A 25,498-nucleotide genomic window follows, 5' to 3' on the forward strand; every position below is an offset into this window, starting at 1 on the left:
ACGCACAGCATAATATTTTTGTATGCAAATATTGGAGGGTGTCTCAACTTTGGGGACAAAACTCTAGGAGAACCACCATAAAAACAGCACAAAACCACCAACATTCCCCACGTTGCTCCAGCATGGACAGATGATCAAGACTGCCAGGAACAAATTATGCACTTTCACACACAAAAGAGGAAGAGTGGTAACAGATAGACAGGAACTAGGCTGAGACTCAGGAGACCAGGCTGACAGACTTCAGCACTAACTCCTGCTCCACGACTGAACTGCTGCAGGACCTGGGGAACTCAATTTGCTTCTGTTTTCTTGCCCATTCATAGTATAAACTCAGAGGGTGATGACTGCCTCTTGCTGCACATTTGAACTGCACAACTGGAGCTCAGTTCAGGCCTATTGCTGCTACTGCAGTTGAAATAATAGCAGGTAAATAACTTACACAAACCAACCAAATAAGCTGGTGGAAGAGTGCAGATGGGCATGAAAAGAGATACGGGTGAAAGAATGCGAAGGAGCAGAAAAGACAGGGGGAAAGAATGGCCTGAAATGAAAAAAAAAAGTGAGAAAAGGGAGTTAAAAAACAGCAGAAGAGCACAGACAGAACATGGTAATTCCAATATCAGCTGCTGCCTGCTGTTCCACACTGTCCAGAGGGAGATTTGAAATGGTTTAAACACAGAAAGAAGTGAGCAGGGAAACCATTCTGCCCCTCACCAGCCCTCTGCTAACCTCAATTCCCCATTCATGAACTCCTAAAAAACCTTCAGTAATCTGAACCTGTAAAACAATTGGTTCAAGGCAGTGGAATCTCCCTTAAGGATCCAGCACCACCATATCCCCAGCACACCACTCTGCCAGCATTTATTAGTCCTCCAGGGGTCATCTTTGACCTGTGCTAATGTAATCCTGCTAAAACCTTCTGGCTGTCTGGGGCCTGGCTGTCTTCAGCAACACACCGGTGTGAAATAATTATGGATTAGAATAAAATTAAAATGCAATTTTCAGGCATTTCAGCTGTACTTGTGGCTAAGTGGTAGACTCTAGAAGGTTGCAAGTAACAGCTGAGAGGCTCAAAATACTGTGATAGAAGGTGAAGTCCATGGAGAGGCCCAAGCTAATGCATTTTCAAGTCAATGGAAAGCTTTCTCTGTTTCTCTGAGTGTTGAAGTCTGTGAGGGACTGGATGAGATCCAGTTGAGGCCCATAATTACCAGAAGTTGCTACCAACCAATGACTATTCAGAGGGTCAAATTAAGCAAAAAGATGGTTGCAGTAACATGTTTAGTGACCAATGGCTGCAGACACAAAATATTTTTCATTCTTCACAGTGGTCTGGGGTCAGAAGACCAGGGAAGAAAAGGCATGAAGGCAATAATAATGAATTTATCAGTCCATACTTGCTCCCACTGAGGGGTCTGGAGGAACAATGAGATGTAGACCCCATTCTGTTTCCCAAAAGATCCAGGGAGCTGCAGGCTGGAGTCGCTGTGCTGATCAGGCTGACTCCCTTTACCAGCACTGAACTGCTGCTTTAAAATAAAAATCCAAGAATTTACCTATCACTACTACACTGCCAAACATAACCGAGATTTCTTAGAATCTGCTCTCACTGTGAGTTTTGTGTAAAATGTTTCCCAAGATGTCTTTGTGTGGCTATTAGTTATTGCAGTTGATGTGCTGTGAAAGATTTTAAATGGCAAGTCACAGTGTTTCCTTGAGAACTTTCTGTTATGGACAGCTCTTAAGTTAAACTGGGGAAACAGAACAACAGCAACAAAAAGCAATAATGAGGCTGTAAAGGAATGGGAAATTTTCCTGGTTTCCACCCTCATTGATAATTAGTCAGAAACACAGACTTTAGGTTCAGCCTGAAGGAAGACACTGGAATAAAAACTGCTTAAGACAAGGAATCAAAGTAATTCTTCAGCCATTTTAAATCTTTCAGGAAAGCTAAACTAAACACTGCAATACATTTTCAGAATAAATTGTCTAGAGAAATAATGGAATTTTTAATTTTGGAGAATTCCAAGCAAAGGCCAGGCTAATGCTTGCTAGGAACAATGTAGGTGGTGCTGATGCTATGGTGGAGCAGGGGAATAGACCAGGAGACCTCTTCAGGTCTCCTGTAAATTTATCTTCTTGGATTCTGTGCCTACAAACAAGAATGTTTGCCAAGAACATGCTAAACTTGGGAAGGTGTGCAGTAATGTTTTAAATCCATTTATATACAAATGAAAGTTTAAGAAAATATACATACGAGATGAAGAACTGCTAATGAAAGATGACAGAGCAATAACAAACAGGCATTTGAAATGTGGGCTGAAAATAAAACAGGATTCAGCCTGAAAAATGCATGCTAACATACTTGGGGAAATATAATCCTAAATAATATCCCCAGTGGGAAAGCAAAACCTGGAAATAATTTATTTTACAAAGGAATTTTCGGGCTGATTGAGGACATTGAATCAGATAGATGAGTTTTAAGCACCACCATAACAGCTGGAGCTCAGCTGGGACTTCCAAATTCAGGTTTGCTCCTGCTGCAACCTGAGGCACACAAATAAATCTCCCAGCACTCACAGTAAGAGTCGACCATCTGATTTATACTTTGATTGAAAATGTGAGTCTCTGAAACTTCAGCTGGAGACCATCAGCTGTGCCTGGAGATAGGGCCTGATGGCAATGAGGCTGGACACTGTTTCCAACAGAGCAAGGAAGCAGGCACACTTCCACCCCTCCCCAGTTTACATGCAGTAAGGCAGTTTGAGGAAAGTCTTGACTCCCTCACATTAGTAAAGATTAAAGTTCCTCTTGCTGGCTTCTAGGGACACAGAACTGTACCAATACTGGATATTCAAAATTTTTGAGAGTAGTTGGAAGAAAACACTAGGCAAGTAAGAAGAAAACACTAGGCAAGTAAGTAGAAAATAATTCAAGTGATGAGATAAATCACAGAAAGCAGCATGAAGAACTGGTGAAAAAACCCACCACATACACAGACATTGACAATAACTCTTGCAAATTATTAGACATAGTCTCTTTTATCTGCCTTGGCTGCTAATTCTGTTCCCTACCTTTCTGCTCACAAAGAAATCCAAATCCATTGAGGAAAATTCCTTCACTACCTGATAAGAGCAGTCAATTCCAAGGCCCTTGCAAGGAACCTTAAAATCTGGCTAGACAGAGATTACAGAAATCCTACACCCCACCTGCTATATGGGTGGCAGCACTTTTTTACCCAGTTGTAGAGAAAAACAACAGTCTAATTTCAGAGACTTACTTCCACAGAGTCCAGGAGCAGTAATTTTGGTGTCAATGTTTTCTTTAACACAGTTTTGCATTCTGTCAGTGTCACTCAGCAGCTCCTGCCATAAGTACAAGTCTAAGCAGCTGATGGCAGCGAAGGGAAAGTCTGTGTTTGCTGCATGGGAGATCTGTGGACTCCCACAGTGAATGTGCAGGAGTTCAATGTCCATTACCAGATATTAAAAGAAGCTTGGTTCTCTCTGCCTCCAATACTCACTTTGTGGCTGTTGTGTTCTTTCCTAACCATTCCAGCTGGATGTTCCTGTGGATTCCTGACTGCTCTTACCGGTCCACCCGTGGCAGGAAACAGAAGGTGATATTTCCAAAGGAACTGACCTACAACCTGGGAAATCTGTGTCCTGCTTCTGTTGAGATGATAGCCATGGGGTAAAGCAATCCTTCCCCTTTTCCCTGCTGTTGATAGTGTTTCTCCATCCAAACAGAACTTTAATAAGATCTCCCTGTTTTAACAACATCATGAACTGAAGTCACTTGCTATACTCTGGCAAATGTGGGTGATCTGTGTGATCCTCCAATGCAGAGTGTTTTTCTCCATGAAACTTTTCCTGTTCTTGAGAGGAATTTCATTATCTGATTTTTTTTTTTTATTGCTACTCCTGTATCTTACAAACCCTTATTTAAAGGGTTTGATGTTGGGCTTCACTAGATAAAGCACAGAGAAGCTGTGTTGGACAAAATCACTGAATTCACTGTGCATGATCCTCTCTGAGGACCGTTGGTGGTGGAAAATACAGCACAACTGCTGGCACAAACCATGCTCCTGCTGAGAAATACAGGATTAGCAGAATCTGCCCATGCAGGGAGCTGAGCCATCTAGGAGGATACAGTCCAGGTTTCTCAAGTCTCCTGTGCCCCCTCTATGGTCTCGGGTCTGTCATGGAGCCCTTTAGGATGCAGAGGGTCAGTTTGTCTACTGAACTCAAAGTCATAGGATCATAGAATGGCCTCGGTTGGAAGGAACCTAAAAAATCATCTTGTGCCAGGGGCAGGGACACCTACTACCATCCAGCTTGTTTAGAGCCCCATCCAGCCTGGCCTTGGACACTTCCAGGGATGGTGCAGCCACAGCTTCTCGGGGCAACCTGTGCCAGGGTCTCATCAATATGATCAGAAGAATGGAGCTCCTCTACTACAAGGAATGGTTGGGATAATTGGGATTGTTCAGCCTGGAGAGGAGAAGGCTTTGGGGTGACCTCATTGTGGCCTCCCAGTGCCTGAAGGGAACCCACAGGAAAGATGGAGAGAGACTCTTGACCAGGGTCTGGAGTGACAGGACAAGGAGCAATGGCTTCACACTGATAGAGAGGAGGTTTGGACTGGATGTGAGGAAAAGATTCTTCCCTGTGAAGGTGAGGAGTCATTCCAGATTGAATGTGGAAACATGCTCAAACTGGGGCAAATACAGATTCAATAGGCTGTTAGGAACAGGAAGGTTAGTTCTCAATTCACTGGCCTTCTTTGTAACTTCAGTGTTTGTCTCCTGGCTGTGCAAATGTTCATAAAACAACACAGATGACTGGCCAGCATCAGCTACAAAGTACACAGATATAAATCTTAATGAAGGGGAACAATTACTTACTAGTATTTACTTTACCTCTGCTATTTTAGTTATGCTTTCTAGTACATTTCTAAATAAATGCCCTTCTTGCTTTAATATTTAAAGATCTCTTTCACAAGCAGACAGCATTTCATATGTTTATTCACATGAAATCTTATGGCTTGTAGGTATGTTTCTTCATTCAAAAACATCACATCACAAAAACCTCTATCATGTCTTCTAAATTCATTGTTTCAGTATTTCTGGTAAAGTAGTTTCTTGCACTAGATTTACTGTTCAAGGAGCAACCTTTGGGATTCTATGAGTCTGTGAGTTGGGTACTTGAAACACATATCAAATCAGCAACAAGGGTAAAAATGTTTATGAACAACTCCTAATATTTATAGTGTAAATATTTCTTTGTTACATGGCACTGCTGTTAGAATGTTTCAGAAAAATTCCTGAATGTAAACATCTTAATTAATGCAATAAATGTTAAAAGCAAATATATTAATTACCTTTAAAATTAGATCCAGTGAATTTTTGGGGATACACCATATAAAATAATTTTCCACCACCTTTGTGCGGAGCTAAAGTAATGGATTTTTCTTTATTCCTGTTATTCCTGTAGGGTGGATATAAGGAAAAGGGCACTGGAACAGGCTTCATAGTGAAATGGTCACAGCACAAGGCTATGAGAGCTCAAGGAATGTTTGGACAATGCTCTCAGGAACAGGGTGGGGTTGTTGGACTGTCTGTGCAGGGCCAGAAGTTGGACTCAATGGTCCTGACGGGTCCCTTCCAACTGAGGATATTCTGTGATTCTTCATAGGATTACTCAGATAACGCAGTATGTCCCCTATGGGTTTTTGTCAGTATTTTGGTTTGTTTCATGAGCAACTGGATTTCCAGACCTTCTACTTTTTATTAACTTCCACATTAGCATTAATGCAGCACTGGACATGTAATTTTTTGGGCTTCTGCCTTTCAGGCTCTGATTTGCATGAATATGTTTCTTCAGCTTTCTTTTGGTGGATATTGATATCTTTTGGAAAATGTTTGGAAAGTGCTATCATCGGACCCCTGATAAGACAACCCAAAGGCAGTGGGATCTGCTTTGCCAGCATTGCCACTTTCTGTTACTTCCTTGCTGGTACTCTTCTGCTACATTAGTTAACAATCTAAGAGCAGTAATGGAGTCACAATTAAGCCCACTAATCTGGTAACAATATGGCTACATCCCAAATTTCTGAACTCCAGGGCATGTTCTTTGGTGATCTTTTTTCAGTTCCCTTCTTGCTTGTGATTTTGTGCACTGTATGCATTGCTTTTGGTGTTCAAACCCTTGATTAATAATGCAGTTACCACTGTCTCTGCACAGCTCATTTTTTTCTTTTGTCAACATTTCAGTCCTTATTGCTGCAGACTCAGTTCTCAGCCTTTGTATCATTTCTTGAACCTGTTTTCACAGAGACATGTTAGGTGTTATCTCCTTCAGGTTTTTGCTCTATCAAGGTAGAATAAAAATGATGCATCATTGCTTGTACAGTTTTGGCAGCCTTACAGTTGCCTGGGGAGAATGGAATTTGCTTTGCTAAAGAAACAAAATCTGAATTATTCAAGAGCTTGTCTGCTATGTCACATAATTTTTTTTGTACAGGGGTCTGAAACCACAGCTCTAGTAATGAGTTTTCAGCACAATACAAACTTTAATTGAGTCTTTTCTGACCTCATGGTCTTCCATGAGACCACTGTGAGTGAAACCTCATTATTTGCTGCTTAAATTATTTGCAAAATTAGTCTTGGCCAAAACATATTTGTGACAGCACTTTTCCTTCTCTTGTTGTCCTACCCTTCTCTTGTAGAAAACTCACTTCTACTGACAGACTGGTTTATTGCTTTATAAAAATGTCTTTTTGGAAGGTGGAGTCTCTTTGTATTTAGTCTCTTTCATATTGACACAAGTAACATTTGCTGGTGGACTATTTTTATCTTTATTTGTACCCATTCCAAGAGATTTATGACCAGGCTTTCCAAGAACAGCAAAACATGGGTCAGGGCCATCTGTCTTTTCATTAGTCTCTGTAAGTGCCACTGCAATGACAAGGTTACAGAGTCTGTTGGGATAAAAGGAAACCTCTTCTAACTCTCACTTGCCTTCAAGTAGTGGCCTCATCCACTGTGCCCTTTGGTTCCTTTGGATTTGAAGTGGTTTCTGTGTTCCAGTGAAAATCTGGTGGCATCCACACTTAATATGTTCACCACAGACACCAAATCCTCCTGGTGATCTGCTGCATTGTTGGAAACTCTGCCCCTCAGCAGATGCTTGCTCTGAATTTCCATTACCTATATGCTTTTCAATGATGAATACACACCTTCCAGGGTGTTTTTGAAAGCAGCTTGACAATTGGAGTGGATCAGATTCCTGAATCAGTCTCAGGAAAAAATAAAATGGAAATGCATAATTATTCCTTATCCACATCTCTGTCGCTTGGCACAAAGGGTCTTTCCATGTTAAGAACCTCTGTGTGAGTACCAGATGAAATTCTGATTGGTCTTGGATCAGTGAGATATTCATCTCAGAGATATGCTGTCAGTGATGGCAATTAGCCCCACCAGTGGCAGAAATTACTTGAATACAAAAATGAATGAAGATTAGGTGTGTTCATCATCATGCCACTAAAGCTCACATTTTTTTCCTGTTTAGGACTGATGTTACTTCATAAGTGATGGTTACTGCTTCTTGATAGAGCCTATCAAGGAGCAGTAATCCAGGAATCCAGCAGAGAGCAGGAGAGGACCATTTTGCATCCACCAGCTCTTGGTGAAGTCCTAATAATGAAGGTCAAAGGAAATTATTCATTTGTTATTAGGTTTGGAATGAAAGATGCTATTCCAGAGGGGAATATTCACCTGTTAAAATTCTGTTGGATAAAGAAAAGAGGGAGGGAGCAGCTGAGGAATGAACAGGTGGATTTTTGGTGGACACAGGGGAAGACATGGGAAGGAGCTCTTAAAATAAATACACCTCACAGGTACCATCAGGAAAAGCCCAAACTGCCTATTTTTCCAAGCTCTGACATTCCAGAGGGGTAACCAGTGGTTATAACATCCATTTCTATATTCCTTAGATGCCTAGTGCCTTGTTGGGAAGAGATAATATTTGGAGCTGAATAAATCCAGGGATGTAATTCCTGATAGTAAAGCCCTGGGGGCCCAGGTTTTGATATTCTTCCAGCAACCAAACCCAACAGAGGGAAGAGGTGGAAAACCCATCCTGGAAGAGGTGGAAAACAGTCAGTCCACTGGTGGAATTCCTGGGAAATAGAAAGCAGCAGAAGCAGGAAAAACAGAGTTGGAACCAGACTCCAGCCAGGTAAGGCAGACACCAAATCCTTTGGAATTAGAAATAGGCATGGGTGAGAAGAACTAATTGCTAAATTTGTACCACATGGATTCCTGAGCATGATCCCAGCAAGGAAACTCCATGAGAAGATCCAGATTGAGGACTATTTCCAGATGTGAAGAGTGAGCCTTGGAATTGTCTGAAGGACAGTACAAAGATCAGCTGTCAAACGTGGAGATGTTATCAGACAATTACTCTGGAGTGTTTAGTTCCCAAGACAAGTCAATCTCCTGTATTTTGAAGCTCAGAAATCTGGGAAGACCACAAGTAATGCAGATAATTGACTGGCATATAAAACTGCTGGGGAATGGTAGGGAAAATCATCCTATTAGGGTGACTAGTTTTGTACAGGAATTGTGCAAAAATTGTCCAAAAGAATAGAAATCAAATTGGATTGACATATTCCTTGGAGACCACAATCCAGTGGGAAAGCTAAGAGAAGGAAACAAAACTAAAAAGACAAATGACCCAAATCTGCCAAAACCATCAAATGGCCACATTCCCTGGCACTGCTGAAGAATTCAGGCAAGCTCCAAGAAAAAGGTGAGCCCATATGGAATCCTTTATGGGAGACCATATCCCCCTGTGACCCTTCCTGGGGAAAGCCATGGGATAGGTCATCCCAGTTTCAGAGAATATGTCATTTCCTTGGGAAAAAGACTTTGCATTACTTTATTGTTTTAGCCTAATCAGTAACCTGGGATATGCAAGTCCATCCTCCTCAGTGGGGAGACTGGGAGTACATCTGGACGTGGTGAATTTCTGGGAGAACCCTGGAGAAAAAACCCTCCATCTTTGTAAGTCCATGTCATAACTCATTGTGTCAGCCACTCCTGTTTGATCCCAGTGGATTTGTCCTCTTGTATTTAACCTCAGCAGCACTAATTATGTGCTGGGAACACAACAGCTGGGAATTAAGCAGCCTTTGGTACTTCTTTTCCATAAAATCTCTCCATCCCATTCTTCAATCCTGTTGTGCACAGAGGAAAACCACAAAACTTCATATTTTCCCCTCTCCCCTTCACTTTGCCTCCTCTTTTCCTGTAGGATTTGGGCTATCCAGTCTTGGATGTGGATTAGGCAGAGCACCTTGGAAGCTCATCTCAAGGTGGGATTGGAGCAGTGTTAGCACCACCATGGGTTCTCCCAAGGTTTGTTGTGAGGAGCTGCATCTTGGGAAGGGCTGGAATTTTGTACTGTTCTGGGCTTCTTTTCCTTTTTTTGCCTTTTGGGCCACCTCAGAGGAAAAGCTGGAAACCAAACCAACTGAAGGGGATTCCCAAATTCCTTTCCAGACCTTCAGAGGAGGCCCAAATCCACATGGAGCTGAGAAGAGGGATGTGAGGAGAATGGGAATAATTGAGCCTCAGGACTCTGCATTTCATTCTTTTAATGTGTTTGGAGGTGCAGGAAAAATGAAATCGCAAAGAAATTCTGTGTCTGTAACATCAAGTGTAACCTCTTTAAAGCCAAGTCCTCGGAGCAGGGTTTTCCCCAGGGTAAATCCAGATGTGACATGGAAAATTCTCAGCAAGGATTTCCAGCCTTGACTACACAGCTTTTGGAAAAGCTTAGTAGCCGAACAATATCAAATTTATATCAGATTTCTATCAAGTGTGGTGTTTACATCTGGGACCACTCAGTTCCCTGGGTGTCAAAGTCCTTCAAGTAGCAAAGCTGAGCTTTTGAGAATTCTTTGCGTTTTTGAGAATTCCAAGTGTCCCTAAGATTCTTAATACAATATTTAAATGATTAATACTTAGTTGAGACAATATAAAGTGGATTTGTTAGAGTGGCAGAAATGTTTTTTTCACCTGGAAGTTTGTTGGGATAATCAACATTCCTTATGTCAGAATTAACTGGTCCTCGAAGTCCTTCAAGTAGCAAAGCTGAGCCGTTTTTGAGAATTCCAAGTGTCCCTAAGATTCTTAATACAATATTTAAATGATTAATACTTAGTTGAGACAATATAAAGTGGATTTGTTAGAGTGGCAGAAATGTTTTTTTCACCTGGAAGTGTGTTGGGATAATCAACTTTCCTTATGTCAGAATTAACTGGTCCTACTTTTCTTTCTAGATTGTGGATAATTGGGGAGAATATTTGGGATACAGAAATGAAATGCACAAGGAAAGTTTCATGTTCTCAAGGGAATGCTTTAGGAATGTACAGCTTCTGAACTGCACAAGTAGAGTCAGGCTCCCACAGAAACCTTCAAAAGCTGGAAGGGACAGGGAAGAAAATTCCAAGAGTGGTGTGGGAACTGCTTTCTCTTAGGTCTGGACACTGCTGAGGTTGGAATGACTTAAAAATATTCCTTGTGCCTCTCTTGTTCCCAGCCCAGGACTAAGTTGGTGCTCTCTGAGTGGCTGCAGCTCCCTGGATGTGGAGGGAGGAGGTCTCTGCTGGAGAGTGGGAGAAATGTCTCTGCTGGTTGCTGGGTCCTCGGTGGGCAGAGAACTCTGATTATGGCAAGATGGGTTTGTGAATATTGAACCAATCCTACCTCCTTTTTAATGAGTTGTATCAATTAGTCATCAGCAGGGACCACTTTTAGCCAGCTTTAGTTAAGTTCCTTTTCCACAGATTTCTTGATGTTTTGATCATGACATCAGCAAAACCTTAAGTTTGATAAATTAACCCTGAAAAGCTTCAATGAACAAATCCTGAGGGAATTGGGGATTGGATATCTGGGATCTTATGGCCCTTCAAGGACATGTTAGGTTTACCCACTGATTTTGCTTTCAAGGGAAACTCCAAGATAAGAATAATCAAAATATGAATCAGTTCTCATGAAACTCAGCTTTTCAAAGCTTTATTTAGGATCAAAAAAGATGGGAATGCCTTTGGCAGAAAAGCACCTGTGAAGCAAAGCAGACTTTAAATGCCTGTAACAAGATTACAGAAAATCCTCATGTGCATATATATGTATATACACACACACATATATAGATAGATATAGATTTTTTTATAGCAGTTGAAGGTAAACTGTCAGGGCTGGGTTTGGAAATATTGTTTTACAATAAAGTATTCTATAATTATGCATGTGATGTTTAATATTTAATATACAAAATTAAATTATTTGCCAATTTTAGAGTACTGCATTGAAAGTCTATGTGATTTTGCTTCTTTCCCTGTTCCAGGAGAGTGCTTAGTTATCTATAAGGTTGTAACATCGGAACCGCCAATTTCAGTGCCTATATCTGGACTTGATATATTATCTGTATTATTGTTTAGATGCATTGTTTTAGACAGAACTAGGGGGCTGGAAGAGAAAATTGAAGAAAAAAGTTGTAGAGAAGGGGCAGAGCAAGAATGTAGAGAACGTAATTTAGGATTGAAACCCACGAGTCTGCTGGTTCAGTCTCCTGGCAGGAAGTGGTGAAGGAGATCAGTCGGTGTTGAACGGAGGTGTTCCGTGGGTTTGCTCCAGCCAGACGAGGATGTGGGGGACACTCTGCACCCCAGCCAGGGCAGGGAGGGCTGAGAGGGACAGGGGGGTCTCCCCAGCCTGCTGGGAGTGGTGTCACACGAGGCAGATGGCTACAAAAGTTCATTATCCTTATGGAGATGGGTCCATGCTGTCTGTTTGCCATGTACCTGAGACCCCTGGCATGGTCTGGGTCTCATTTTGTAAAGGGTGAGTGTTGCACAGAACTAGTCTGAATTATAATTTGAGATGTTGTGTGCTGTGGGCTTTGGGGCATACTTTTTTGTTTTGAATGGGTCACACTGGAAAGTTTCATGTATAGGTGGCTCTGATCTGCTGGGTTTTGTGCTGCTTGTCCCACTGCAAGCTCTGAGCAAAGGAAGGACGTGGCAGCTCTCTCACTGAGTTGGCATCCTTGGCCTCAGCACTTATGAAAGCAGCAGGCAGGTTTCTTGCCTGCTGAATCACTTCTTGTGGTGTTAAGGCTGACATCCAGTGCTAAAGAAAATTCCTCTCTTTTCATGTGACAGCAGCACTGACTTGGGCAGAGTACTAAAAACCTCAGAATTTCAGGTGTGACACAAAAGAAAGCTTAGAGTGCAAAAAGGTTAATGTGTGCCCAAATTGCCTCTGGAGGCAGTTCTGCTGTCTGTCCTCACACAATTGTGTCTTCTGAAAATGTGACCATTTTATTCATTGTGCTGTACAAAACACTTCTCATAATTACAAGGAAACAGATGATACTAAAACTCAAAGGAATTTGGATGTGTAGAAGCAACCTATTTTTTCTTCTCCAGTGCAAGGTGCTTGATGTTAGGAAGTACTGAAAAGCAAGGAAATGGTTATAGTCGAGTTGGTTTCTCTGTATTTATTATTTCCCGCCCCCCCCCCTTTTTTTTTTTAAACAGAGGAGTGACTGGGAAGGTTACAGGAACTAAAGCTGGATGTAATAAATCCCATGATCTTAAAAAGAAAAGAGGCTTAATGGAGAAGTTAACAGTCCTGTGAGGGGATTGTTTTTGAACTCAGAGGAAGTAGACTGCAGAACCATGAAATGCCACCTGAAGGAGCCTAAGTCAAATTGGACTTTTTTGTCATTTCCTCATATTGTTTTTCTTATTTTTAACCTCAAGGGCTGACACTGTCTAGCCTACCCCAGCACGGCATTGGATGGATCCTTCTGTCTCTGCTGGAGGTGTAGCTTCACAGCCCAGGGGAGGAGTCACGGCTGGGGCAGGGGAGGCCGAACCTGCTGCCAGTGGGCTGGCAGGGCGACTGGCCTGATTGAAACAACTGGACACAGTGCAGTCACAAAGGGACTGTGCTTCTACCCAAGCTCCTGCCAGGATTGTGGACATGGGTGGAAATTAAGGGAAAGTGACCCAGATCAAGCTATTTTGTGAAATTGTGTTTGTTAGGGAAAGAAGGTAAGGATGATAAATCTTGGGCTGAATGAGTTTTTTTTTTTCCATGAAATGCCAAAAGCAATATTGGGAAACTTACAGATTCTGTTGGTAATGGCTATATACTCCTGCACTTATCCTATTAGTTTTTCTTTCAAATACTGGAAATTCAGAGACTATTCAAATGGAATTGTCTTCTGTCCACGTGGTATTTTCTTGGTTGTTAAAAAAAACCCCCAAAAAACAAAAAAATAAACAACACAACAAACTCAGTCAGTAATAGTTAAAACTCTTGAAATGCAATTACTCATGACCAATGAAAATGGCTGTATGACAGGCAAGGAACACAGCCAGGAGCAGGTGATGCCTTAATTCTTGAGTGGAGACCAACCTGTTGTCCCTAGTGGGGAAACTTCTCTACCCCTTCAGAGCACAGGGACTGAATTTGGTTTGATTTGAACCAAGGCAGTCCAGGCTTTCCCTGCCCTCTTAGGTGGGGCAGCCACCAGCCTGTGACACTGGAGCTGGGGAGGAACTTCAACTCTTCTGAGCGCTGACCTTTATTATTCCAGAGTCCTTTTGGGAGGATGTACACATGTAAATTGTTAAAGCAACATGCTGCTCTCCAGGGCAGTTTGACTCGTTTTGACTCACCCTTCTCCAGGGGTGGGGGAGGAGGTGGGGACTCGGGGGCTCTGATGTCATTTGGGGCACCCCAATGTCTCTGGGAGAGCCAGGATGCTGTGGAGAAGCAGGTGAGTGGGGAATGAGGGGGCTCATGCTTGGGTGCCCTCTCCCAGAGGGACCCAAAACTGCTGGAAAATTCACAGGGAGGGGGTGTGTGTACAATACTAAAACCTGTCAAGTTTTTAATTTTTCATAGATTGACAAATAATAGTTATATATTAATTCATTTCAAAATAAGCCCTATCTATTATATACAGGAATGTAAGAAACTCTGAATGGAGATCTGTAGGGTTTGAAAGTAATGACATAACGTTTTTATATATGAATGAAACAATCAAGTGCCTGAAAACATAAGAAGATATGATCGGGGTGAAGGAAATAAAAAGCGCTCTATCCCAGCTTTTCCCTCCGCTCTCTCGCCACCCCACACGGTCGCGGCCCCCGGCTGAGCTGTGCGGTGGCGCTGCCGCCTCCGACACCGCCCCGACCGTCCCCGCTGTTCCCGGCTGGGTGACACGGGACACTGGCGCGGCTGCCGAGCACGGGAAGAGCAAGAGCCGGGACCGAGCGAGGCCATGTCTAGAAACAGAGCGGAGGGGTGAAGGCGAGTCAAGGGTGCAAACAGTCAGGACCATGAGCGGGGCCAGGCGAAAGGAGTGCAAGGCGGTGACTGAGAAGAATGACGGACGTGGCGCCGGTTGTGCCGGGCGGCAGAAGCGCGGCCGCACCGTGACACGGGCCGGGGATACCGGGCGGGCACGGCGCGGATGGAGCTGCCTGTGTGCCACTCTCAATATGGCGGCGCGAAAAAGGACGCCGCAGTTCGCCACCCCCAAGACGACAGAAGTGGCAAGAAAATCACGTGACAGGACACTACAGAGAGGCGGCCGGAGTTGAGCCACACTCAAAATGGCAGACAGATGCGTCCGTCTTCCCACTGCGCAGCTCCCGCCAGTCCCCGGCGCCGTTGACGCCACCAGCCGTGTTCCCACACCGGGAAACATCATGAAAAATGTCTCTGAAAGCGCCGGGTCGGCGTAGGAGTCAAGTGTGGGGATTTCAGGCCGCCGAAAAGACAGACGCCCTTTTGAGGAGCGGGGGACCTTAACTGTACCACACCGAAGATGGCGGCTTAGCTGGCGATGGCTTCCGCCAGCACCCAAGGTGGCGACGAAGGTCGGAAGTCACGTGATTCCGCACAAAAAATGGTGGTTTAGCAACGCTGCTTCGCGCACGCCCAAAGATGGCGGCATCGCGCGCATGCGCTTTGACAAAAAAAGGACAGGGCAGGTGGGGGGCAGGTCGGGGTGCGCAGGGCAGGGGGCTGGGGGGAAGGAGGGAGAGAACTGAAGTCATGTTGGGGGGAAGGAGGAGGATGGTTGGGGGGCGGTATCATGGAGAGGGGACAGGAGGAGCCGGGGTGAGCGGTGCGGTAGGGTTGGGGTGTGTAGTGGCATGGGGGGGTAGGGGGGACCCGGCTTGGGGGGATGAAGGGGAAGGCGCGGCTGGGGAAGGGAGAAAGGGAGTGAAAAATGAGAGGTATAGAGAAAAGGAACTACAGAAGAAAATAAACGTATAAGAAATGTAAAGAGAGCTATAGAGGCCAGCCCGGCCCGGCTGCACCCTCCCACAGCAAGAACCGAAAGCCAAACACTTGCGCGGCCTCCGCCCCGCGGTTTAAATCCCCTCGACTCCGCCCCGCGCAGGCGCGCTGGGGCCCCGCGCACCTGTGCCCATAAATGCCGGCGGCTCCGCGCCCCCCCCGCCTTGCTGTGGGGGATGCTGCGGGACTTCAGGCCTTGAAGTGGGGCCGGCACCAGGATCCGGGCCCGGAGATCTGAGTCCGGATCCCGCCGATGTCTGCTGGGGTCCTGGGAGGAGCTGTTTCTCCCTCGGCGGGTGGGGTGCGGGATTTGGGCTGGGATGAGGACTGGGATCGCCGCGGGCGGGAGGAGCCGCTCCGAGACACCCGCTTCGGCCGGCGCGGGGCTTGGGTCACGCCGCTGCTTCGGGTTTGGTCCCAGTGTGGCCGCAGGGAGCCGGGGCCGGGCCCAGAAGGATGGCGGCGATTCACTGGAGCAGGCGCTGGATCGCAGCTGGAAGCGACAGGACCGTGGGGCGGCGGCGCGAGCGCAGCGCCCCCCGCCGGGCAGCAGCGCCCCAGGGGTGCCCGAGGTCACCGCAGGTCACCGCCCCGGAACCCCGAGGTCACCGCACCCTCCCGGGCAGAGCAGCGCCCTCCTCCCCGTCCCCCGTGCCCAAACCCCGGGGGCTCACGCCCGCCGCGCCCTCGCCGATCGAGCGGGGCAGGATCGCCGCGGGCGGGAGGAGCCGCTCAGGGGCGGGCACTGCGCCCGGTGTGGGACCGGAGCCCCGCTATGGCTCGGTCCTGCTCCAGCCGCTCATCCAACACCTGCTGGGTGAGACTTGATGCTCTCCCTCAATTCCCCCACTTTCTCTGTGGCTCGTACTCCACAAAATGGGAAATCCCGTGGGTTTAAAAAGCCAGTGAAAACGGTTTGCTCTTTATTTCTGGAGCACAGGCGATTCTGAGTTGGAAGGAGCCACGAGGATCGCCAAGTCAAACAGTGATAAGTGATTGATCCATGTGGAGATTGAATTCAGAATCTTGGCCTTGTCAGCACCCTGCTCCAAGCACTTGAGCCAAGCTCAGGCTCATAAGGAATGTCGGCACAGTGCGTTTGTGGAGGGCCTCAGAGAGCAATTCCTGGTACCGACCACCTGGAGCTCCCACACACCCCCAGGTGTCCCAGCCCCCCCAAACCCCTTCCCTTCCAGCCTGGGGACATCACCCATCAGCAGCGTTAAAGTCAAGGGACTCTTCCCTCACAGAAATTAAACCCCAAGCAATGCTCTTGGAGATTCCTTAAAATAAAAGGTTAGAGTTGAAGTTTTGTTTGCATTAAGTTTGGAGTTCTCCAGGGAGCCAGCTGGAACCACAGAACTGATGGAAAGCTTTCACAGGTGGGTCCCACTGGAGGTGCACTCCAAGGGCAGAAGCAAGTTGTCAGAGCTCCTGGAAAGTAGATGGAACAAATTAAGGTAATTCATCTTCGTTTTCTGGTGATCAGGGACAGATGGAGGGCTGAAGAACATTATCTTCCTCTTCAAACTTGTGTACTCCTGAGTGAATACTGGTTGCATTCTGACATATTTAGAAATGTGGGAAAAGAACAAGAGATTGTGCACAGAAAGGATGCTTTTTCTCCCCTCTTTAAAAATTCACAAAAATGACTGCTTTTGCAAACAAACGTTTTTCCATTTAAGACTTTCCCACCAACTTCATTAACAGAGGTACGTCACACTTGAGACACCTGTTAAACAAAATGGTATAGAAATACCATTGTTTCCTGCTGGTGATAAGAAAAATGGTGTAAACCAAAATTTTCTGTCCTTTACTTCCTCAGTTAGAAACTCTCACACAAATTCCTTTTTTTTTAAAGTTATTTTTAGTATCCTCTCCCTTACATTTAAAAATTCCCAGTAACTTCTTTGGGGGCAACTACACTTTCATTGTATCAACCAGTACTGCAAGACAATAACATTATACCATCTTTTTTCATTGTTTGTGTTACATACAGTACAGAGAGATCAAATTATGGCCAGCCACATGCCTTTGGTAAAAATAAAAGTCTGGTGAGATCACATTTTCTTTAAATTCAGAAAGCCACATGTTGAACTCGTGTTATGTTTTGAAGTTCAATTCTATACAAACTTCTTCAAAGCAAAATTAAACAGCTGTCACGCCACGCAAATGGCAATTTCTGAGCTGCTCCAGAAAAGAGATGAAAGGTTTGAACTTCAGAGAAGCTCTTCACATGTCTTGATCTCCATTAGATTTGTGTTTCAGACAGGGGGTAGAAAGCCTAGTAAATATTCACAAACCTACAAGTCAAAACCAGTGATACCAGTGATAAATATTCTCAGTTTTTAAAAAACTTTCTGTAGGAACACATGTGGCTCATTTAAGCAACTGACGGTCTTCCTTGAGGCGTTTTTTCCGGGGCTGTACAAAGTCATCATCTGAGTCATCGGTAACTTCTGCATTGTCTTTTTCACTCTGGCTGTTTGGCTGCACAGGAAACTTTCTCTCAGGATAAAGGTTCCTTAGAAGATCTTCAAAGTAGGATTCAAGTTTCATGCCAGCATCAGCCACTTCTGAATCGGGCTGTTGGGTGAATTAACAACATCAGTGCATTGTGAAATAGCTTTGTACTTAGATCACATTAGGTCTTTTAGGTACAAACTACAAAAAAAAAAAAAAAATCACCAGCAGAAATGGCTCTGGAGCACAGGGCCCCAAAGAGCACAAAAATACAGTGAGGGCAGATCTTCCAGCCAACAACCACCAATGATTTTTTTCTCTAACTGGTGACCACAGAAGCCACTCACAAAAGCCACACTGCCTGGGTACTCAAAGCTGTATAAAGATTCTAAAAACTCTTAAATCCTGACTGGGGTGGGAGCAGGGGGACAGAGTTGTGTTGTGCTGTAAAACACACAGATATGTCCTTGGGGTGTTAGAAACTTTTCTAGCTTACAGATCTTTTTAGTAACAGAAAATGTTACTTGGTAGACAGTGACTGTAACATGGAAGACTGAGCAGTCCTGAAGTCATCCACAACCACCACAGCTACCAGTTTCATGAAGCAGATATCCCCAGTATAGGAGTAAGTCCTAGCTCTCAGAGTGACTGGATGAGAATTCCACAGAGGCCACTTGGAAAAATTACAGTGGGAATTATTCCCACTGTAATTCTCTCTCCTTTTGTGGTCCACTCAGAACCTGCATCCCTGTTTCACCACATATTCCCTTATGTGCAGTAGGGGATAATAAAAATTACATGCAACTTGAAATCATAAGAATGATTTCCAGAAATGAAAATCCTACTGAATTTAAGATCTGACATAAGCAGGACGAAACCAATTTTTAGATCATAATGCCCACCATTAACCTGTATGATAAAAAGTTGTGTTTTTCTTTAGCTGCTGTTGGGCCATTCAGCTATGTTTGTTGCCACCTTCCTCCCTTCTATGGAAAGATGCCCACTGCAGAGTTATCTCAGACCACAGCAGTGTCAGATCTGATCTATGTTTTCACTGCAGTCTCATCATCAAAGTATGTTTAATACAATAAATTCTTGTGTTTTAAGTTGTACCCTCATTACAGTTACACTGAAAACAACTAAGCCAACAAAGCTGATAAAATGTCTATTTTTCTAACCTCATTAAATTCAGCACAGTTTTGGAAAATCAGTCTGAAATCAGCCACAAAATCTTCTGGCTTATTGTAGAATGAATTGGTCACTTCAAGTCTTTTCTTGATGGTTGACAGGTCCATAGGCTTCTTGATTATTTTGTAGTAATCAGGGACCTAAGTGGATGAAAAAAGTCCAAAATGAAACTATGTTCATAATTTATTGTTCTATAAACCTTTAGATTTGAGGGAGTAGGCAAGATTTAGTCTCATCTTCAAAGTACAACTCAAAGATACAAGAATTGCACTTTTAACATACATGCAGACAGTTTCTGGAATAACAGTATGTATGACAATTTGTTGGCTAAAGTATACTCTTTCCAATGCTTATTTTAAAATCAAAGAAAAACACATAAAACCTCCACTAAGTACATATAGCAGAGCCAATGAGTTGGTTTGGATGTTCTGTAGTAACACATGGGCATAATATGAATTATTCAATCTCTTGTGCCATTTCTTATTATTAAACTCTGTGGAATGTTCTTCAGAATTCTTATTCAAATGGAATAAAGGCTGCATAGGAACATACTACTTTTTGATGATACTCTTTCCCCATTGACTTGTCCTTCCCCACTGCCTTGTCATGAAGAACATCTTTTCATCTGGTCACAGTGGTAGCTCTTTGGACTTCTGCTGCACTCAGGTACTGTTTACCATTTTAAACTAACAAATTTCAAGTCAATAAGAAATTCAATTTCGTATTAGAACTACGGAGTACCCCAGTTCTCAAAATCACGTAATGTTTAAAATTAATGTTTAAAGGTTTAAAACCCCCAAATATATCCCAATTTACCTTCTCAGTGATGTAACTCAGGATATGAAGTTAGCAGTGTTAGAACTTACTTTTTTAAACGACTTTTGAAGTATTAAGTGAAATAACTTGTGGAATTTTACTAGCAAATCCCCTGCCAACCCTTTTAATTTCCCCTTCAGACAGTTTGAATAAAATTAAACATGTTTAATGCATTGAATGTCTGTGGAATTTGACTTATGATAATGGACTTTAAAATGCCACTAAAAACATGGCAAATATGCTGCTAACATAAAATAGAAAGAAGTGAGGTACATACTGTGGGAGGAACTGGATCTTGAAAGGCAGGACTCATTTCATGACAGTAGAGGTATAGCAGCAGTCTTTCACACTTCTGTGCCAAGAAAAATAGATATCCAACTAATTCAGGAATCCTACATGGCTTATTCTAAAATCACAAACTACAGAAACTACAGAACTCAGTATTCCCACTTTTTCTTTGTGTATACTGGATCTTGAGCCTTGAAAGAGATTCTAAAAAATACTGTGTGATTTTACGCTTGCTAATCCCTTTTCAGAACCTTTACAGTGTAGCTATGATATTTTGCTAGGATTTTTTCTCCTGAGGAGCTGAGGAGCCTCAGGAGAGAAATGTAAACAATAACTATCTGCTGCTGTGGAATGCAATGGGTGCAGCTGTGACTGGGGCATGTTGGTTGTTTCTAATCAATGGCCAATCACAGTCAGCTGGCTCGGACTCTCTGGGAGTCAGGAGCCTTTGTTATTGCATTCCACTGCTGTTCTTTCTAACCTTCTGATGAATCCTTTTCTCTCTATTCTTTTTAGTATAGCTTTAGTATATGATTTTAATATACATCATAATATAATAAACCAGCCTTCTGAAACATGGAGTCAAGATTCTCTTCCTGGGAGCTCCTGTCGACCAGATCACAGGGCTTATAACTTACATTTAATGCAAAATACAAATAGAGTACATGTAAATAATGCTGTGACAAAGTCTGTCCTCCACACACACATAATTGATGGCCAATGTGATCTGTCCTAAGATAAGAACACCAGGTGGGAATTGCAGGAGGAACTGTCTGGATGCTTGCATAATTAATGCATTCCAGAGGTGGGGGAGTGATGAAGGTTGTGATTGACCTTGGTACACATGGGCCTGCAAAAGGGTACAAAATGCTCCTGGAGACTGGGCCAAATGGCAAAGTGACCTCCTGAGGCTGCAGGGCAGCTTCCAGGTGGATTCCACCCCTGCAGGGACACCTGCAGGGTACATCCAGCCTGAGGATGGGAAGACTCAGGTTTGGACAGGTGAGTAACAGGTGGAGATAAAATCCTAATGTAGCTCCATGGGTGCTTTGCTGCTTTGCAACTGTGCTTTCTGCAAACCTGCATGTTTCCAGTTGACCCTGTGTTATAGCCCTTCAGACCTGCTTATTGTACACTGCACTGGCAATATTTAGATACTGTATGAGCAATAAATCTCATCATAATCACCCACATACCAGTGTCATACGTTGTGAGCCTGAGAGTCTCCTCTCTACTACATTTCTATAAATGGCTATACATGTAGACTAAGACCCCAAATGAAATACTATTTTCAACATATTTACACAAGTTGCCAACTGAAAACAGGTAAACACTGACAAAAGTTTCTAACACAGTTCAAAATTGCTTCAGCTTCTAAGTTTTAAATGACTATTTTATCCTTACCCTGCGGTCTATGGGTGCCAAACCCATGGTGTCTTCCAATTTTCGTTTTTCAGAGCTGTGAGCAGGTTTATCACAGTCATATTCAACTTCTGGCTTGGACAAATCCCGACAGAATGTACAAATCCACTCTCCACTAAAGAAGACAAACAGACACATTGACTTCAGTGAGAGAGCACTCCTTTGCCAGAAGGCTTTTCACATATTTTTGGGTAAATCCCTCATCTTTACCACAAAACTGTGCATCTCTGTTGTTTTCTTGGTGGTGGTACAAAAGGCTGCTGGCAAAAATGCTTGACTACAACTTTGTTTCCTTTTAGTGTCACTGGCATCATTAATGGTGTCCTAGCAGAAAGACAGACAGATGGTCCCTACCTTTGTTAATACTGATATTTTTTCCCTTGAGCTCACAGGATTTAAGGACAGCACTATGAAGGGCCCTGTACAACCATAACTACAGAGAGACTGAAGGAGTCATATGGCTGAACAGAAGGCAAAGTGTTAGCATTATACAGGGAGAACGACATACCCGCTACCAGCTTGATCTACAGCACATTACTAATCTACAGAGATTACCATAGACAGGATTCTTTGTAAAACTGAAAATATTTCACTCCCAAAAACACTCAGATATTCATGATTTTACCAGTTTGCAAAAGACGGTACTGGAGATTAAAAGGTCAGCATGAGACTGTAAGATGATTCATTCTGCAAGCTATGTCTACTGATTGTTGAACACAATTTATGAACTTGAAAGTTTTGGAAAAAACTATGAAGAGTCAATTTTTTTACTATAGTTCTCTACAAAGAGAGAAACTGCACACTTGCAGATAACCACCAGAGGGCTGAATTGTCACACAGTAGACAGAATCCAGCAATCACCAGTTATGATACCAAATGCATGTATTTACCCAGAGGTATGTTATGATAAACAAAGACTTCGTAAATGGGAAACAGTTTCTGCAGCACCCTTTATTTCATTTCAGTAGTAAGGCAGAAGAATTCACAGATTTAAAAATAAAATCTTACTGTTTTCTATTCAGAATGATCCAAATATTTTCACCATGTGCCAGTTTTAGCATGCAGTGGTGAATGATGGGCATTTTGCTTCAGGAAGTTTTACTTTCTACTGTCTTAACTTCACAAAGTGATTTATGACAGTGTCACCTCTGTGCCTGAACTAGCCTCACAGAAATGATGTGGCAGATACACAAAAATTAATACAGGCTACGACCTAAAGATCTTGAGATATAAGAAAACAAGAAACAAATTAGAGGAATGATGCATTAAAATATCCAAGAATCAGGAAGAATGTGGTAGGTTGGAGTGAAGGAAAAAAGACACTGTGGCCTTATGAGTCTACATAGGAACACTGTTTTAAACTGAAAGAGGGTAGATTCAGACTGGATACAAGTAAAAGGTTTTTTACAGTGAGGACTGTGAAACACTGGCACAGGTTGCCCAGAGAGGTGGTGGATGCCTTATTCCTGAAAACATTCAGTGCCAGGTTGGATGGTACTCTGAGCAACCTTGTCTAGTTGAAGATGTCCCTGAGCATTGCAGGGGCATTCATGTTAGAGGCTCTTTAAAGGTCCCTTCCAACCCAAAACACCTTGTGACTCTGAACTTATGAAATGGCTCTATCCACCTTAAACAGGGAAAAAAAAACCAACCATGAAAGCAGCAGACTGACACCCCTGACACAATAATAACAGAATTATTCTGTGTGTTTGAAGGAACTAATGCTAAGAGACTAAAGTTTGTTTGGCAGACTTAGAGTTGGCAGAAAAAAAAGGAAGCAACCCCACAAAGATGAGAACAAAACCCTGATACATCAGAAGTCAGGAGGAAACTTCACCTAACTGTGCTCTGGAGCCCAGGAACACAATGCACCTGTAGGAATACGTGCCTTCACAGATCTGAACACCTGCCACCAAAGTGGTTTTTGGCTCTCTTGCCCTCAGACATCATTAGCTCAGTTTCCACTGAATGATCCAGTAAAAATGAAGCATTTTAAAGACTTGCTATTGACTATTTAATTTTAATAGAAACAAAATCTTGTAATACATAGTTATCTACCTGCTTCAAGATTCCTTTTTGTTTCCTTGCCAGAAAAAATATTTATTAATTTAAGTGCTTACTGTAACCTTACTGGGTTTTCCTTATGGCACAAAGCTGTAATGTAGCATTGTTTTAATTAAAAAAAACCTGAAAACTGAAGTTTCAAAAAGTAAGAGAAACATTTTTATGTGCCATTTCAACTGACATTTAAAAGAAAGATATACTTCCAGAAGTATGCCTGTTCAGAGTAGCACAGAGATGATCAACCTGCTAATCTAAGTTGCTATCCAAATGTTTTACACCAGTAAACTATGCTGATATTTAATCAGAAAACCTAATATTTATAAAAGCATTAACCAATGAGCATGTTATAACCAATGTTTTTATCCTTTAATACAAACAAGCTTATTGCATGACATTTCCAAGCTGGGGCATTGACAAATGCCCTTTATTTTAATCAAAGACACTAATTCCAGAAGCAAATGCCACTAATATATAACAATAATCTACTTAAGACTCTATTTTGAAAGTCAAGAAACTGAGCAATGGTTTTGTAACAGCCAACCAAGGAAGCCTAATGCTTGTTTCAACACAGATTGTTATACAATATGTCAGTCACTACACATCCCATGCTTGGAGTGTAGCCATGTTTAGCACTGAAGTAATATATTCAATACTATACTAATTCAGATTTTTCCTGTAGACATGTCTTAATTTTTCTTTTTTGTTAAAAAATCATTATTTTTAAGAAATTTAACTATATTCCATCACGCTTAAAACATTTTATGACAGATTGCTAATGCTGTGTCCCCGTTTTAATAATAGATGCCCTAGATGTAATCTTGCTTAATTGTCAAATAATTGAAGAGTTTTACTAGATTTTGTAGGAAAATATACAATTAAGCTGAAATTTCATGAAAATTCAGATTTTCTCCAACTAATAAAACTCCTGGATACAAGACTTTAAAGAAGGCACTGCTCTTCCTCTGAGACTGAAACTTCTTACCCCGGGTTTCACAATACAAGTCTAATGTCTTCTAGTGCAATTTTAGATGGAATTGAAATAGTCAATTACCTTGGAAAGCTCATCAATGTAGGAACATGACAAGAAAGATGGAATACTTTGGGACACTTCTCACAGCAAAGGAGCTTCCCTCCATTTTGGCATACAGCACACCAATCTTCATTCGGATCATCCTCTTTTCTGCCCTCGCCAGCATGGGAGGATCCCATCCAAGCTGTTTTCCCAGGGAACATGTTCTCCTGCAGTGCCCCTGGCTGGTCATCTGTGCTGTCTGGTGCATCTGTTCTTAGCACAGCTTCCTCGGAAGACGAATTGTGACTGGTATCCAGCAGCAAGGAAGTAAGTATGGACTGCAGGAAGAAACAAAGGAAGTGAGATTACAGTATTTATGTGAATCTACATGACCCTAAAACTGTGCTAACTGACCTGAATACCACATTTATATACCAGCAGCCATACAACTTGCTACATGCATGCAGAAATTACTAACACACTAAAACACAGGCAAATGAACACAAGAAATTAGCTATGAAAGGCTATTTACTACTCCACCAATAAAAAACTAATCTCTGATGGCCCAAAAATCTAGTACCTTGTTTATGGATATTCCTGCATTATGACTAGAAACACTTCCTAGCAGCACCTGAAAATTTCATCTCTGCCAGTTATTCCTGGATTTCCCAGGTTTTCAATGGAAAAAAGCAGTCTGACCACACCATTTAATTTAATTGGCAGTAGGACTAGTTTGATTTTGAATTTCACCTCTTCCTTTTACTTAGGTTTTTAGTTTTCCCCTAAATACAAGTAAATTATTTTAGTCCCCATAAATACAAAATACCCTCCAAAGAGAAAGGAGCTCTTTCTAG

General features: G+C 42.8%; 1 protein-coding gene across 1 annotated transcript in view; it reads right to left on the reverse strand.

Moving 5' to 3' along the window:
• Window positions 1–14,074: 14,074 nt before the first annotated feature.
• Window positions 14,075–25,498, reverse strand: part of TRIM24 (tripartite motif containing 24) — a 59,371-nt gene continuing 47,947 nt past the window's right edge. The window contains exons 15-19 of the mRNA XM_041398612.1: window positions 24,684–24,982; window positions 21,551–21,683; window positions 20,136–20,210; window positions 19,033–19,182; window positions 14,075–17,977 (exon numbers count right to left, since the gene is read on the reverse strand). Of these exons, the coding sequence (XP_041254546.1) occupies window positions 17,771–17,977; window positions 19,033–19,182; window positions 20,136–20,210; window positions 21,551–21,683; window positions 24,684–24,982 (864 nt within the window). The 3' untranslated portion in view covers window positions 14,075–17,770. The remainder of the gene's footprint in view (window positions 17,978–19,032; window positions 19,183–20,135; window positions 20,211–21,550; window positions 21,684–24,683; window positions 24,983–25,498) is intronic.

Source organism: Onychostruthus taczanowskii, unplaced genomic scaffold, assembly GCF_017590055.1.
Source record: "Onychostruthus taczanowskii isolate IOZ18803 unplaced genomic scaffold, ASM1759005v1 scaffold15, whole genome shotgun sequence".
In the NCBI taxonomy this organism is placed as follows: domain Eukaryota; kingdom Metazoa; phylum Chordata; class Aves; order Passeriformes; family Passeridae; genus Onychostruthus; species Onychostruthus taczanowskii.